A 19,047-nucleotide genomic window follows, 5' to 3' on the forward strand; every position below is an offset into this window, starting at 1 on the left:
CATTAATGCGTCAGGTGAAAAACCACATACACAACCAAGTGAAAAAAAAAAAAAAAAGAACCATTGGTGCGAAGGCAGTTATAGCTACAGGTTGTGTTTAAATAACACGCTTGATAATAAAAGCAAAGACAGGTGACGATATGATGAATGGAAAAAAAAAAGAAAAAAAAAAGATTACCGTTTTGTTTTCAGTTTACACAAAACAGAACGGTTCAGTGAAATCCTACCGGTCAGTGCCACCAAAAGCCAATGTGAGCATTCATTTTACTCACGCATGTAAAAAACATAATTTGATTGGGTAATTCTATTTCAAACTGTAAGATAAGACATAATTGACTTAAATAAAAAAAATAAATCCCTAATATTCTATTTACAAAAAAGTCAGTCATATCTGACTATAAGTTGAATTGAGACAAAACTGCATGGTTGAAAAAACCAAAAGGACACATTGTTTTGATATAGTACAGTAAATATTTTCTTAGTGTGCTTGTAGTTCATTGCATTTCAAGTTGTTGGCATGCTTCAATCAGGATTTGTCACTTAAAACGATTATTGATTTCCAGGGCCAGACAAAATCTGTGGATGTTTTTTGCCATTTCTGAACAATATTGTAAAAAAAAAAAAAAAAAAAAAAAAAAAAAAAAAAACATCTAATGTCTTTTATTACAAAAAGGGTGGGTCTCAGGAGATTAAAAACACTCACATCTCCAAACACATCAAATAGAGTTGAAGTCAAAATTATTAGCTGTGAATTTAATTTCTTTTTAAATATTTCCCAAATGTTTAACTGATCAAGGAATTTTTCACAGTATGTCTGATAATATTTTTTATTTTGGAGAAAGTTTTTTGTTTTATTTCGGCTAGAATTAAAGCAGCCTTAAAATTTTTTAAAAACATTTTAAGGTCAATATTATTAACTTCCTTATTTTATTTTAATCATCTACAAAAACAATCGTTACACAAGGACGTGCCTAATTACCTTAGCTGAATTTTAGTCCCTGTTTAAACTACTATGTTTTAGTTTAAAAACACACAAGTTTTGCAATGGTTATGTCTTTCATCCACGACCTCAAAGTTTGAGCGCTGAAAAAGGAGCGTCTAGGTAAAGCTGAAGATAAATTTTAGTTTTAAAATGCTGCTGCTCCGAGTCAGTGTGGATGGTGAAAACATCTGAAAACAGGATGGATGCAGACATTTACCAATCTGATTGGGGCTTTTTCCTCAATATTAAGTAGCCTGCACACAGTTCAGCCTTGCATCCTTTCCTTGTATTTCAGACTTCGCAAGTTTGATATGAAAAACAAACTCCATAGGACACGTCACATTTTTCAGAGGGAACAGCGTAAGCTGCTTTATAAACTCATTCACATCACCCTGGCTATGTTGTTTCACTATCTTAACAAAAAACGAAAACGTAACAGACAGCAAAAACTGTTGAGGCATCGTGTAGCTACATGTTTTTATGACCGTCATCTTCACTGTATGCATAACAAAACGGAGCCTATAACATAACTGCCTCCTTTCATTTTCATTGAAAACCATGAAACATATACTGCCTCTTTTGCAGAATATCAGTTTTAATAATCAATAATAGCCCATTTAAAAAATATAGCATACAATAAGTTTATACAATATAGCAAATAATGGCAACCAATCAGTGTACGTGGTTACATAAATTAATATAACTTATCTTTGCACTCAGCCAGAACTTGTTTTCTGATAACAATTTATTCAAAAGACTAAAGTAGGGGAATATGACGTCAGATGTAGACAACAAGATGAATTAAATATGTATGACAAATATATTGAGATGAGATCCAGCGGAAGGTCCTTGATGAACCGTCCAACGTGCACAGCTCTCACCTGGGGTTCTGTGCTAAAAGCACCCGCTGACTGCCTGGAGCTCAGACGTTCACATATGCTACAGCGCACACCAGAGAGTGTGTGTGTGTGTGTGGTCATGTGATGTGCATTTTCTGCGTAAAACTCCAGTGTGGACATGGATCGTTTCCATTGTCAAATGCTGTTTTAAAACTAATTAGTGTAAACGGGGCCTAAGCGGAATACTAGCATCTTGAAAAATATCTAGTAAATTATTATTTACTGTCATCATGGCAAAGACAAAATAAATCAATTATTAGAAATTAGTTATTAAAACTATTATCTTTGAAAATGTGTTGAAGAAATCTTTTTTCCACCAAACAAAATGGGAAAAAATATACAGGGGGGCTAATAACTCAGGAGGGCTAAAAATTCTGACTTTAACTGTAGCTATAAATGGCAAAGGAATCCATTAGTTGGAATACAACGCACTAAAGAGCCAGGGTTGAAGGAATCAGCTAATGAGCAACAAATAAACGAAGTCCTCGCTCTCGGATTAATCAATCTCTAGTCACACCGCTGACACCGAGCAATCTGATGACTCAGAAACATCAGCGGGTGAAGCTCAACCAAACACTGCAGAAACATGCCCACTCGCACTCACACATTACACTTCAAAATCAACACGGACGCTGATCGTTTTGCATACAGAAAATAAAGGCTATTTTCGGAACCTATTTTTTGGGCAACTCTGACATTAAAGTAGCACAGAATTATTATTAAAGAGTTCCTCTCTACAAATCCTTTTAATATTACAAATGCTGTTAGGATTTTACTGTTAAAACAACACTCATAATATATTAAATATGCAAATTTTAAATAAATTACCATGTAATTGTGATTTAATATTATTTAATGACGCATATACTAAAACTTAAGCATCATGTTTGACTCTAAATTTGAAACAAATCCTATATTTTTATGCAAATAATAATGCTTAATAGTATTTAATAATATAATGATAGCACATAGGAACTAGGAAAGATTAAGACTACATTTAAGTCACTAGTAAAATAACACTCATAAGGTAATTGATATAATAATATAAATTAGAATTTAATGAGGGCAATTCTATTAAGACAAGTCTGTTATATTCTCATACTACAATTATTTTGTTGTAAAGATCTGATAATATATTAGACATGACATACATTATAAAAACAATAAATGATATATTTCTACACACTACTACTACTACTACATTGTTTATAATTAGATTGTATTATTAATTACATTATTATTACTAATTAATTAATTACATCGATTATTACATTTATTATGATTTTTTTTAGAAGGACATGCCATTTCAATTTCCGTATTTTTGTTTATTTATGCATTATGCAGATCCATGGCAAGATCAATATACTGTGGTTATAAATATTACCTAAAAACTTCAATACCAATTATTAATAATAATAATAATAATAATAATATTTCAATAACAAATAATATTTCAATAAAAAAATATACAAAAATAAATACATTTAAAAAATAACACAAACAAACCAACAAATAAATTATAGAAAATACAAAATTAAATAATTATTATATAATATTTTTCAGGTTTTAAAAAAATCTTACAATTTTTCCTGAAGATATAAAAACACATGCAATAAACTTAAAAAGCTTTATATTTTGATAAAAAAATATACAATATTAAATAATAAAAACAAATGAACCAATAAATAAATAAATAAATTAATTAATAAATAAAAGAAAATATTTAAATAAATCACCATTATATATATATATGATTTTTTTAAATATATTTTTGATAATTAACTTCAAATTCTACGAGGAGACACAAAATTCAATAACTTTAAAATTCATTTTAAAAAAATTATACAATAAAACATTTTTAAAAAATAAAAACATTAATTCAATAAAAAACTTAATAAATCACATGATTTTTCAGTTAAATTTTTTTATCAACTTCAAATTCTTCCTGGAGATGCAAAAATACATGCAACAAACTCCAATAACCTAATATTTCAATAAATAATATGAAAAAATAAAAATAAATCCAAAAACAATAACACAAATAAACTAAATAAATACAAATTATTTTAGAATCATTCATGAGTATTTTCATTCATTCATTTTCCTTTGGCTTAGTCCCTTAGTCATCATGGGGTCTCCACAGCTGAATAAACCACCAACTTATCTAGCATATGGTTTACACTAGGGATGGGAAGATTCATCGATATGTATCGATACGCGGTCATGCGCGTTCACGATGCGAGTGCATCGGTTGAGCAGCAGAGGATGAATGAAATTTTGGAAGCAAATCGAGATGCATCGGTTTTTGCGAGATGCATCGATTTTTCCGAGATACAGCTTATATTTTTAATATAGAATGTATTTTTTATTTATTAACAAGTGTTGTCAACCTGTTTTTGGCGCATAATTTAATCGACCTACATAAAGTAAGCCTTAGCAACGGATTTGCGGATGTGTACACTTACACTAAAACTCAGTGTATCAGGTGTGCGGATGAAGCTAGTGGAGCGCCCTCAGAAAGCGCGAGAAGCAAAACAAACATTTTATTCCCCACTGAGTTTTAAATCTAAAGTATGGCAACATTATGGATTTAAGGATGGACGACATGACAGGACAGATGCAATTTGCAAAATGTGCCGCGCATCTGTAAAATACGCGGGCAGTACGAGTAATCTGATATCTCACTTGAAGCGGCGCCACGGTGTTGTTGTGAAAGCATCTTCCAGTGTTCCTGCATCCCCGGCTTTCGCACTGCTTTAACTGTAGCTACCAGCTCCAAAAGTGGTGAGAAAAGCATTGCAAGTTTTTTTTCCATGCGCAACAGTTTTGTGCGCTCTACGCCAATAACGAATGTTACTGCATTGTTCATCTGCAAAGATATTCAGCCTAGTGTCACGGAGAACGAAGGTTTTAAACACCTCCTCCTGTTAATTTTTATTTAATTATAATAATAATAATAATAATATTAATAATAATAATGATAAAAATAATGGGTGTCACGGTGGCACAGTGGGTAGTTTGACCACCTCACAGCAAGAAGATTGCTGGTTTGTTATATTTTTATTAGCCTGTTGTTTACAGTGACAGTGATGTTTGAAAGCATCATAACACTGCTAGTTCACGACCTTAAGTTTTGAATATTCAGTGTCAATATATCTTTGTAAAACTTGTTTTCATAGTTGAAAAGTTAAATCACAATTCTTGTTGTGCAATGCTAAACCTTTATGTTGAAAGAGTGCAAATATATATTTTTTTAATATATATTGCACTTATACATTCTGTTTATCTTGAAAATACTTAAATAATATGTGCTATATGTTCTAAAATGGCCCTCTACTGTAAACTGACACTCTGGCTCTGAGAGAAAAGCCAGTTTGTAAAAAAGTCTTGGTTTTGCTTGGTTTATAAATAATCAAACTCATTCAATGGCACAGCATCCTCTTTCACATAATCTCATAAACTTGATCTAATTAGTTAGTGCTGAAATATCGCATCGTATCGTGATATGGGTGTGAATCGTATCGTGTCGCATCGCAATATGTCACAAATGTATCGCTAATATATCGGATCGTATTCTTTGTATCGAGATGCGTATCGGAATCGGCATTATAGCTAGTTTACACAGTGGATGCCCTTCTAGCTGCAACCCAGTACTGGAAAACACCCATACACACTTATTCACAAACATACACTACGGCCAATTTAGTTTATTCAAGTCACCCATAGTGCATGTGTTTGGACTGTGAGGGAAACCAGAGCACCCGCAGGAAACCCATGCCAACACGGGGAGAACATGCAAACACCACACAGAAATGCAAACTGACCCAGCAGAGACTCGAACCGGTGACCTTTTTTCTGTGCGGTAACAGTGCTAACACCTGAGTCGACCTGTTTTAAGTTCCATTTTTGATCAAATAATTCAATATTCTTCCTGAAGACACAAAAACCACATGCAATAACATACAACCATGCATAATTACTGTTATAATAAATGTTATTTATGATACAATAAAAGGTCACACTGACAGCCAAACTCATCAAATACTGATTTATCATATTTTGTATAAGCTTCAAGTCTCATAAATATGCAATGCAAATCCCTCATTTTAGTTTCATCAACATTACACACACACACACACACTTAATTCAAAACACTGGACTTGAACATATAAAGTGACCCGGACGTGTTTCTGTCAGATTCACTCTATAGCATTAAAGCACCACAATCGTTAAAACGCCATGATCTTTCATCCCATGCATCAGAAATGAGGAAACACCACTGTACTGAAGCACAACACACACAAAAAAAAAAAAAAAAACAGCCGCAGCATCAGCAGGAGCAGGTATAGATGAGGAGACCACCTCGCAAAATAAACAAACATTAGCCAGACGTCCCAAACACGCCGAAATGCCATCAGCAACACCTCCCGAACGCAGACCAAAACATACAGTAAGAGGAGTCTGTTAGCGCAGAGCGAGCCTGACCTCGTCCAGCTCAAAAGCAGAGACAAATGCGCGCACACACATACATACCCATCAGACAGGCAGGGAGAGGCCATTATAGCCCTGGTCCAGAACGGCAGAGAGAGATTTAAGAGGAGCTGTGGGTAACCGAGGGCTGATGAGACGCCATGTTGGACAGGTACGAGCATGAGGGAAACCCCACACACATACAAACACTGGACACACGCATATACACACTGTGTTATGGCCTCATAAACAACCATGTACTGAAGTTTAAGGGAGTTTGGAGTGCAGTTCTTCTTGTAAAATGATTTACTCACTTCCTGTTTGAATGACAGCAAGAAACGCTGAGAAACTACAGATGACAACTCGTATTATATTCAGAGTTTCCCCTTATTTTTTATTATTTTAAATGGTGTAAGGATTTTATTATTGAAAGAACTCTCATAATATAATTGCGGTATGATATTATTGATAATTCAATGACCTAATACGAAAATAAAATCATCATGTTTCATGCAAAATGTGAAACAAATCCTTTATTCATTTATTCATTCATTATCTTGCTGGCTTAGTCCCTTTATTAATCCGGGGTTGCCACAGCGGAATGAACCGCCAAATTATTCAGCACGTTTTTATGCAGCGGATGCCCTTCCAGCCGCAACCCATCTCTGGGAAACATCCACACACTCATTCATACACACACTCATACACTACGGACAATTTAGCCTACCCAATTCACCTGTACCGCATGCCTTTGGACTGTGGGGGAAAACGGAGCACCCGGAGGAAACCCACACGAATGCGGGGAGTACATGCAAACTCCACATAGAAACACCAACTGACCCAGCCGAGGCTCGAACCAGCGACCATCTTGCTGTGAGGCGACAGCACTACTTACATCGCGTCGCCATACATACATACATGCTTACTCTAATTCAGTCTTTCCAACCGAATAGTTTGTGCGATTTATTTTGTTTGACCGCACTGTAAAATAATTTTAGTACTAGGTTGCTTTAAGCAAAATTAAGTGTTTTTTTTTGTATCAATTCATTGCAACTTCTGTTTACTGTTTGCTAGGCTGACTTGACCAATCTTTTGTTTTTGCTTTAACATCTATTTTATCTTACAGGACACTGATGAGCTGATTTTCTGATGAGCCAGAGCTTTCAGATGTTGCATTGGCCCTCCTCACAGTCGTCAAAGAAAACAAGTCCAGTTCTCTTTCAACCTGTTAAAAACTCTGTTGTCATCGAGAGTGAGGTTGTGGGCAGCCTCTCCAGATTTGCTGATGCCTTCCCTGGTAATGTTTGGACTGATCTATGCACTACACCTCAACTGTCTCAGGGCACTGACCAGCACTTTTGAATTCATTCAAAAGATTTTACTTTGTCTTGACAAGGGCAAACTGTCACCCGAGTTACGGAGTCTCAAAAATGATTTGATGCGAATGTAGAAATTTATTGGAAAAGTTACTAAGGCCTGTCAGTTCCTCAGTAGTTCAATGTAATTTGTTTTTGTAAAAATGCTGGTTAAAAGGTTTCTGCATGTTTCCCCCCACAATGTGCATTTATTAAAGTTATTTGTCATTATTACAGCTCTTGTCCTTAAGCGTTGTTAAAGTACAGCTGGGTAGTACTTGGTAACCATATAGGTAATTTAGTTTTAAATGGTTCATGTTTTTGTAAAAGTTTGTGCAGGTTTGTGAATTTGTAATGTCAGAGGTGTGGGTTTCAGAGAGTCAGGTTCTATCCTTTTAAGTTAGCACTGCAGTGTCAAATTTAGTTTTGATTATTGTGTTTTAAATGTTATGAGTTACTTGTACTTAAAACAAAAAGACAAAGACACTAATAAATATTGAGTTGATTCAAATTGAAAGTGGGTCTGTATGTACTTATTTTTTTGAGTACTGTTAACTTAATGCCATGAGAACAGGTAAACAAAATTTTAGGTTACTGTAACTTAAAATTTAAGTTGGTTTCATAACAGGTTTTAACTTAACTGTAATGAAAAGGTCTAAGTAGCATGTAATCAAAATATTTAAGTTTTGAAAACTTAAATTTTTAAGGTTCATGAACTTAAAATTTTTGAGGCAATGAGTTACAATTTTATTGAGTTCTGCTTACTTATTTAGGTTTACAGTGTAGGCGACTGAACCGGAAGTTCTAAAACAAAATCGCGAAAACAGGCGCACTTCCGATTTTTACAATAAGGTCATTAGAGCTGATTTAATTGTTGTTTCTAAATCACACAACTGTGGTATACAGAATTACTTATAACAACACTGTAACTGACATAAAATACTATGCGTTTCATATTTACATTCACTGTGGTTCTTTTCTATGCAATACTTTTTGTTGTGTTACTATTTAAGTGTGTTCCTTTTTGCTTAGACAATGTAGACGTTTTCTATGGTTCTGTTCACTTTGTTATTTGCACAACAGCTCAGAAGTGTTAAGCAGGAAAAAACCCTGTACTATATTTATTTATCAAAGATTTTGTTTATAATTTGAAATGTTGTGCAACTTGTTGTAAACAGGAGAAAAGCCTGTACTGTATTTTATTTATCAAATATTTATTTATACTTTTGTGCAGCCTTTTATTTGTAAACAGGGAGAGAAACCCCTGTGTTTGAATTATATTTTGCTCAAAAATGTTTAAAAAATGTTTTAATAAAGGCTTTAACTCTCAAGCAAGCATTTATGGGAAAATACCGGATATATATCGCATACCGACATTCCTCTTAAAAATACCGGGATATGATATTTTACCCATATCGCTCAGCCCTATACTCAATAGGATTTAATAATATAACGATAGCAAATTAGTAAGAAATATTAGGATTACATTGAATTCAATATTAAAATAACACTTGAAATTATGCAACATAATATAAATTATAATTTTATGATGACAAATACTAAAACTAAAACAGCACTTTATACTCAATATCTGAAACAAAAACTAAATGTTTTGGTGAATATTAATATATGATTGCATGTTAACATATGAAATTATTGTCAGGTTATACAGTTCAGTCCGGATAATAGATTTTGTATATAAATGAAAAATGTATATGAAAATATAGTTTTAAAAATGCATATTATATTATTAGCAGTTTTAAAATTACATATTAGAATATTAACAATATTAAAAAGAAAAAAATTATCTACACTATATTTATATTATATATAAATTATATAAACACATAAGAAAATAAAGAATATACACTATAATGTTTATAATAATAAACATTTTTACAGGAAATTACATTCAAAATGTAGAGAATATCCCATAATATTCAGAATATGTTTTACTACAGTTTAATAAAACAATAATTTTTATATTTTTTTAATTCTTGCAAGATATTTGTTTTTATTACTATACTCTGAAATATTATTGCAATAAAAATAAATTACTATAAAGAACAGCCAATTCATGATATATAACAACATGAATAAAAATACGTACTTTATTTAAAAAGTAATAATGACGTTAAAACATTAACAAACAAAACAAACCCTTAAACTTTTAAGCTCAGGAAAAAAGTGCACTTTCTTTCTGAATCGACTTGAAATTAATAGTTTTTGTATAATGATATATATGTAACTGTCAACTACACTAAAGTCGGGCCTATCACTTACGACAACACATTATTTATACTCTGTTATTGACTCAGGTTTGCGTCATCATGAACTCTGTATTGCTCATTTATTTCAATAAATCAAACAGCCCAAGTTAATAAAGCTATAAGGACTGCTTCTGCCTTACCCTCAAGTTCCTGCTCAACAAAAAAACAGCCAAAAAGCCTAACAAGAGAAGAAGTGCAGTTAAATGTAACCGGAAGTCAACACACTTAGGAATTACATGGAAAACTCACTGGCTGGGAGCCCGAGACCATCTCAAGTTACTTTTCTGTCTTTGAAGATCTGCTAAAAATACACACAATAACATGACGACGATATTTACAACCCAAATGAGCAAAGCCTCCTTATCATCCCTTGAAAAAGAAGATTATCACTGGGTGCAATCACACCTCACGGTCTGGCAAAACAGTGATCTCTAAATAACCTTCACTTCCACATAAGGGCCAGTCTGCTCAGATGATATTACACAGATCAACATGCGTCCGTTTCCTAGAAATCCGCTTTATTTTTTTCACAGAGGGCAAAGCGGAGACCTGGAAGTGGCACAAACATCAACAACTAACCGCCAATGTACAATCAACACTCAACGAAGACACAAAAATACTTTATTTTTACAGTTGAAGTCAGAATATATATATTAATATATTTTTTTTGGCCCAATTTCTGTTTAACGGAGAAGATTTCTTCAACAAGTTTCTAAAAATATTAGATTTTATAAAATATATTTTAATATAACTGATTTCTTTTACCATTGCCATGATAACAGTTCATAATATTTGACAAAAATTTTTTTTCAAGATACTAGTATTCAGATTAAAGTGACATTTAAAGGATTAACTAGGTTATTTAGGCAAGTCACGGTATAACGATGGTATGTTCTGTAGAAAAAAAAAAAAAAAGTGAGGATTAAGGGGGCTAATAATAATATTTATTAAAAACTGCTTTTATTATAGCCGAAATAAAACAAATAAGGAAATACTGTAAAAAATTTCTTACTCTGCTAAACATCATCTGGGAAATATTTCAATAAGAAAAAACACAGGATTACGAATAATTTTGACTTCAACTGTACATTAAATTTTCTCTCTAAACCGACTGAATTTATTTATACTGAAATTATAGCTACACGCTCAAACGCAGCTACATTTTTGTAAACAAAAAACAAAAACAAAATAGTAACTAAAACTACCACAACTAACTTGAGCGAAAGTAAAAAAATTAAATAAATAAATAATTTATAAAAACAAAAGCCTAAGAGACTGGCAAACTTCTGTTATGTTTATCCTTTGTCATTTAAATAGACGCTTATTATGTAAATAAGTTTGTTTTCTTGTTGTGTATAATTCACCCATTTTTACTATTGCTGGGCAAAGAATAATTGCAACCAAAATAAAAGCTGGTTTCGACATATGGGTATTTTATATATTTATTATGTATACATGATAGAAACAAAACTACGCTAAACTATTTTTTACACAGATATTTTAATGTATTTATAATTTGTATCATATAAATAAATTTATATCTAAATATAAAACATTTTCATCGATTATTGTGGTTAAAATATTGTTCAAATTACATCCAAAAACAATGCATTTACATAATGAATGTTTGTGTTCTCTGTATACATTATGTATATATAAAACACATACAACAATGTTTTGTATTTTTTATAGTCTTTGAGACATTATCATACATAATTTGGTTTTAAAATGAATATTTAATATATAAAATAGAATAAACGTTCTATTCATGCATGTATACATCCATAAATATACACAGCAAAATCACAATCTATCTATCTATCTATCTATCTATCTATCTATCTATCTATCTATCTATCTATCTATCTATCTATCTATCTATCTATCTATCTATCTATCTATCTATCTATCTATCTATCTAGTTAAATATTACATATAAATATGTTATAACGCAAGTATGCAAATAACGAATACACATTTTTAATTATATGCATATTTAATTAAATTATATAGATAGACAGACAGACAGACAGACAGACAGACAGACAGACAGATAGATAGATGGATAGATGGATAGATGGATAGATAGATAGACAGACAGACAGACAGACAGACAGACAGACAGACAGACAGACAGACGGATAGACGGATAGATGGATAGATGGATAGATGGATAGATGGATAGATGGATAGATGGATAGATAGATGGATAGATGGATAGATAGATAGATAGATAGATAGATAGATAGATAGATAGATAGATAGATAGATAGATAGATAGATAGATAGATAGATGGATGGATAGATGGATAGATGGATAGATGGATAGATAGATAGATAGATAGATAGATAGATAGATAGATAGATAGATAGATAGATAGATAGATAGATGGACAGATTAATTTATATATGTATATTGTAAGTTCACAGTACTTACATGCCTACTTAGAAACTTTTATTTTGGATGTAAATATTCATCACGATTTATCATTTAACAGCACTAATCTAGATATACTGCATATATATATATATATATATATATATATATATATATATATATATATATATATATATATATATATATATATATATATATACCATTTTTTAATCTTACTTATTAAATATCCTTTCTGTCTGCTCATATGCATCTAGAGATCCTGAAAACCACAACAAATTCAACAAATGTATAGCAGTCAACATCTGAAGTGGAGCAAAAAAGTTGTTCAAAATTCTTCTAAAACAAGAAGAGGTGTTGCGAAAGAGTTTTAGGATAACTTTGATCAAAGGTGATGATCCCCTTCAAATGTTGACTACTGTATATAAAAGACAAAATAATGTCAGTGAAATACTTTCCCCAAACTCCCCATAACGCCTTAAAATCATTGATCTCTGGATGCAGCGAACCCTCGGACACAGCACACGGATAATGTGAGCTGGTCGGACCAGTTGGACGTGCTTTCCGCCGTTTCAAAAGGCAGGATGTGCTTCCCTACAGGAGCCCCAGAACGCAGCACACATGCCGACAGACGCCCCACAAGCAGACACATCCATCAATCAACAAAATGCCATGTCACATTAATACTTTTTGCGGGATTGACTACTACTGCTGTAACATTTCGACTGTACGTTTGCCAACAATCACCTTCGTGAGATTTAAAAACTCTCAAAAATAGTATACATAGCATGGCTTGTTTCCCACGCTGACATATTTCCTACTAAAACAGGCATATTGTTTTCTATTGTTTAAAAATAGCTGTCTCCTTTTTGTCAGAGTTGAAGCAAGACACAACATGCAAAAGCATTGCACTGGTTATAGTTTAAACTTTATTTTGCCATTGTGCTTGAATTACATCATCTTTTGAAACGGTAGAAATAAAACATGGATGTTTTGAGGGTGATTTCACACCTTTGAATCGATTCATTTGCTCTGAAACGGGCATAAAACTGTTACAAATGTTGCTTTTTGTTTTTGGTGCGGTTCCCTTTAACATGGCAAAGTTTCTAAATAGACCAAAATAGCTAGAACAAATCACATGGGAGTAAACTCCTCTCACATTGGTCAGAGATTCAGGGTTTATTTTGCAGAGTCCCGCTTAGCTGTCATGCGTCCTTAATTTAATTTATGACGACGAGCAATAAGACATTATAAGCAAAAAGAAGCGCTTTCATTTTGAATATAGACAACCTCAGACGTCATCAATCAATATAGAGCAGAGGTAAGACTTTCTCATACACAGCAGTTGGCTTAGGCATTATAGGCTTCACATTATAGAGAGAAATAACAGATAAACTACTGCTGTTCGGTCAATTTTCGGATAAACTCGTTAATAAGCTCTCGTTAATAGTTAAAATGCTTTCACTTTTTATATTTTACATGAAACGCACAATTACCGGTTGGAATTAGGGTTGGGCTGATAGACGATGCTATCGTCTATCGCCGACAGACACCACGATGCTGAGCCAGCCTCCGCCCCCGTTGCAAATCCGCTTGCGAAAAATACACACTCTGGCCCTGTTTACACCAATAGATCTTAGTTTTTTAAAGGGAATTTTGAACGAAAACGATCCACTCTGGCATTTCACCTAGCATTTCTCAGCAGCCCTCCTTCCACACTACCGCTGAAAGCGTACATCACGCGACCCCCCCTATACACACACACACACACACACACACACACACACACACACACACACACACACACACACACACACACACACACACACACACACACACACTTACTGTCACTGTCACGCGCTCGAAACAGCGGGTCCAGGCAGTCAGCGGGTCAGTAGACTGGTTCAATCTTTCACTTTCACGCTTGTACTTAGTAATTTTAGCGAAAACCTCAGTCACTGTTGGCTGGTTCCTGTTGTTTGTGCACCTTTTTTTACCAACCAACTTTGGTTAACGACACAGATCTATGGCACTGTCGCCTATTTACGAGTCCCATGGAAAAAGTGATTGACAGGTGGTAATTATGTGTGTAACTTATCTTTATTTATTTATTTGGTTATGGGTAAAACAAAGACCATTTGGGTCAGGTAGTCAAAACGGTAGGCAACAAATAATAAATTCGTTATGAATTAATTAATTATCAATAATTAATTCACTGCCGCCAATGATGACATCATCAATCGCGATGTTTCATTTTAGACATCATACGATGCCAAATTGGTCAACATCACCCAACCCTAGTAGGAATGACATCTCGCCCTCCTCATCATTCTCTCTTCATATAGCCATATAAGCCTATTAGATATCCATACTACACTGTGGTATAGCCGGGCTCGGATTGTATTGCTTTCTCACTACAATCAATCCTCTCCGAAGTTCATTTCAATCGAGCCGAGACCACCTCATTCAGGTGATCTCAGAGCGATTGTTTTGGCACAGATCTGAGCTCGATTGCTGGATTCACATATGCCAAACGAACCACGCTAACTGGAAAAACGAGACGGGTTCCGAAACAAAAGTCTAGGTGTGAAAGCCCCGTTACATTACAACGTTTCTCAGCAGCAAATGTCAACATGGTTAGAGAACAGTAAAAGGGAGAGTACTACAATTTATAAATTTTTTGCATTCCTCCACTCAAAAATAATGATTACTGCTGCTTGTTTTTAATTACCTGTTTATAATGAGCTGAAACAACACAGTTCTTGTCATTTCTTTTGCCAGTTTATTTGTTTTATGTTTAGTCCACTTAAATTTGTAAACCATGAAGTTAGACCACAGTGGATCCGTGAGAGAGATTTAATTTTATTGCCATTTCAGCTTCTATGGCTAAGTCATGGCAAAAAGAAAATAGATTAAGTTAATCACGTTTTATAAATACCAATTTTCTATAATTATAAAAAATATTCTAACAATTAAAAGTCATCAACAGCAATAAATAATGTCCAAGGTAAAATACATAAATAACAATAATAATAATATATACAAGATAAAAATCTAAAACAGTTTTTTAAGGTTTCCTTTTGATAAAAATTGTACAATTTTAGATGGATTCACATTTAAAAATATTTCCTTTAAAGTCTCTCCAGATAAATATTGTTGTCTGATAACATTAAAAATGGGGCATTCCACAAGATTGGTACAGATCACAACCCACAGTTCGGCACACACATAACCCTCGAATTAGTGCATTTTTATAAAGGTAGATTAATCCTAAATCTGTAACGATCAGAGTGAGATTTCCTCTCTCCTTCCATTCAAATCACATGTATGAAAGCGTTTAGGCTTTCCTGTACAGTATAAAGATGACAGAACAAGTTGTGGTAGGTTATTTGCGATGTGGCGGGATTCTTAGATTATTAAAGATGTTTTTTCTGTCACTACTTGTTTAGCCTGCATAAAAGCATTCAGTGTAAGCTGCACGATTAATCATTAAAAAATTATCAACAACCATGCAACAAATTATAAATAATGGTGATTTGCATAATTAGTATTAATCCTTTGAATCGCTGCATGCAAATCTGTGTTTGAAAAATGCAAAAATCAAGAAAGAGTCTTTTGAGTTCGTCATGAAGTTACAATGTCAAATAACACAGCAGTACTGGGATAACAGTTTATAGTTGAAATAAAACCCCTGATGTTCGTGGTAAAGATTAAAATCACCGTTGTATGCATTTAACAACGCTTAAAAATGAAAGTTGTAAGCAGCAATTACATTATTTAACTAATCGGTGAACACATCATTAAAAATAAGCCACTGAATAATTCTTCAAAAAATGATCATCTAACAATGAAACATGAAGATTTATGAATGAAAAACTGAATCACTTATGAAAATGAGACTAAAAACAAATGTGGGTTGTAGAAATGATAATGTTAGAGTTTAACATCAGCAACAATAGAAGTAACAGTGAAATTCTCGCAGTACTGAATATTTTATAGTTTATTCTTATTCAGCTGATTATTTCTTCATTTTATTTTTAGCAAAATTACAGCTTTTAAGTTCCGTTTGTTAAAACCAATAGTTTATTGCAGTGCTGTTTTTGTAAAAAATTTAAAGTAAATGACATTTGTCCCCTCCCCTTTTTAGCTGATCCGAAAAATGGTCCAATGACTAAAAAAACGTAATGTGATCCGTACCGTGAGATTTGTGATCCGTTACACCACTAGTTGACATGAAGTAATTGTGTTGATCCAACTACCTGTTTAAGGCATTTGTAGTTCCCAGCATGTTTTGCATGGGAATATCTAACTGAGAGAAATGTTGACAATAAAAGTAATCTTTTGCGAGTTCAGACAGCACGATTTTCAAAGTAGTCGCATCACAGATGTTTTCACACTGCATGACTATCTGGGGTAGCATTGGTATGTTAGGTCTCTCAGGAGCATTTGGGCTGAACCTTTTGACGGTGTCTACCGAAACGAGGATGTTATAAATAGGGCTGGCCGATATTGCAAAAAAAAAGTTATCAAGATATCATGGTTCAAATCATTTCGGTATCGATAACTATTAAACATTTTTAACAATACATTTAGGAATATTAGAATTTTTTTAACCACTTTATTTTAATTTACCAACATTACTAACGCAAATAGTTTAAATAGTCAAAAACAAAAATATTAAATAAATATCTGATCTTTTTATAATAAACATTAGTGTTAAAGAGACTCTTAAACTTGATAAATAAATGTTACTAAGTGTGTGCAATGGTACAGGTAGATGAAAATCTGTAAGGTGTAAATAATAATGATACATTAAACCTCAATCTGAGCTTTCAAGTAAAGAAGCAAGCCATCAATATCTAAATACATGCTGAACATTACAAATTGCAAAGTTGAATGACCCACTATGCTTAAACATCTTTCAGATAGGAAGCTGGTGGATGGGATGTACAATAAAAGATGCCAAAAAGCCACTCTGAATATACCAAACAAAATCGAAATATCCAAAACTTTAAAGGATTAAGATGCTGATGACCATCAAACATGTCATGATCGGCTCATAGAAAAGGATCCATTCAGTTTTTATAATATTATCTCTATGAAACAATTAATTGTAATACATTTGATAAATCGTAGCAATTTTTGATCGAGTTATTCTTTTTTTTTCTTCAATAAGCTTTTATTTTGGATTCACACAATCATGCACTTTATTACTTACGCATGCATCTGTGCAATACGAAGGATCATTCGATTTACTTTAATCTATTTAATCTACTACATTTTAGTCATTCAGTAGTTAATGTTCATATAATCAATCATAATTATTTTGACACGCTCTCATTTGAGAGAATTTGACTGGACTACTCCTTTGAGAGCATCATGAGTCATCAGCCCTTTTTATAAATACCTAAAATAAAGATTCACTTTATTTTAAACTGAACTATTATTTGATATAGCACTTTTACGCATCGTATGCGGTGGGGAAAGATCAATAATAGCTCATAAATGTGCAGTTTTATGACAGTGACTTTCCAAATCTACATTACTCCTGACACTGTTTGATTTAGTTATTCAGATTTTAGGTTTTAAGACCACATGCAGTCGATAACATGAAAGCCAAAAACATTTTACAGTACAACGATGCAAGTTTCAAGCTCAAGAAGATCAGTTAAACGTCTTCAACCCATATACTACTTGAATAATAAATAAAAAAACCCCGCAGAAACACTTTCTGATAAAAACAATTGCCATTTTCATGGAAGCTCTCAGCCTCCATCTCTTCACATCATACCCCACAATGCATGCTTTTCCATCCAAAACTCCCATAATGCACTAATCACTCATGCAAACTCACACAGGTACGTTTAAACCCCAAATGTACCCCGTTATTTACCTTCTGCAACATCTTCATCTATGGCTCCTTTGACCTGGGAGAAGCACCACTGGAAATCATTGCCTCCACCAACCCCTGCAAAAACACAACAACACCAGTGCATTTAAATGCATGCTCTTCTCGGCCTGCAACGAGCATTTAAACACCCTGAGGTCGAGCCCTGCCCCGCGCGAGATACAGCAGTGGCTGTGGGTTTGATTTGGTGTCAGTTAAGGGGGCTGGTTTGATGTTTAGGCCGCACTGCTGCCGCTCGCGCCCCCGCCTACCAACACAAACCCCCGCGCGGCGCCTTTACCTGCCATCATCGCCTGTTTCTGTGCCTCGAGCCTTCAGTGCGGCTTATCCTGGAGCTCCGGAGGCCGGACGGTGCGATCGAGTGCGGAATGAGAGCGAGTGGAGGCGCGCGGGATCGGCGCGAGCGGGATCTGCCCGTGATTTGGTTTCGATTCAAGATGGCGCACACTGTCCGTCGACATGACACAGTGACGTCATTTAATCAAGCGCGCCCTGCGCTCGGCGCGTCCTCGCTGCGCTCAGGTTTACGCAGACAGCGTGGGAGTTACGCAAACACCAAACGCCCTTGATTGTCATACAGTGCATCCCTAATATAACACTCTAGAAAATAACTCAAGAGGTCTGTTACCACTACATAGTTTAATACACTATTGTAGCTTAAAAATTCTAATATGCTGATTAGATTAAAACTTTTGAGTAGCCAGAATAACTTTATTAAGTTTTCAAAACAAATAAACATTGATAATTACATCAATTTAAAAATGCGGC

General features: G+C 33.8%; 1 protein-coding gene across 1 annotated transcript in view; it reads right to left on the reverse strand.

Annotated features, from left to right (window-relative positions):
- ppp2r2d (protein phosphatase 2, regulatory subunit B, delta) overlaps positions 1 to 18,717 on the reverse strand; it is a 40,950-nt gene extending 22,233 nt beyond the window's left edge. The window contains exons 1-2 of the mRNA NM_212880.2: positions 18,560 to 18,717; positions 18,265 to 18,339 (exon numbers count right to left, since the gene is read on the reverse strand). Of these exons, the coding sequence (NP_998045.1) occupies positions 18,265 to 18,339; positions 18,560 to 18,566 (82 nt within the window). The 5' untranslated portion in view covers positions 18,567 to 18,717. The remainder of the gene's footprint in view (positions 1 to 18,264; positions 18,340 to 18,559) is intronic.
- Between the last annotated feature and the right edge of the window lie 330 nt (positions 18,718 to 19,047).

The sequence above is a fragment of the Danio rerio genome, chromosome 12 (assembly GCF_049306965.1).
Source record: "Danio rerio strain Tuebingen ecotype United States chromosome 12, GRCz12tu, whole genome shotgun sequence".
NCBI lineage: Eukaryota > Metazoa > Chordata > Actinopteri > Cypriniformes > Danionidae > Danio > Danio rerio.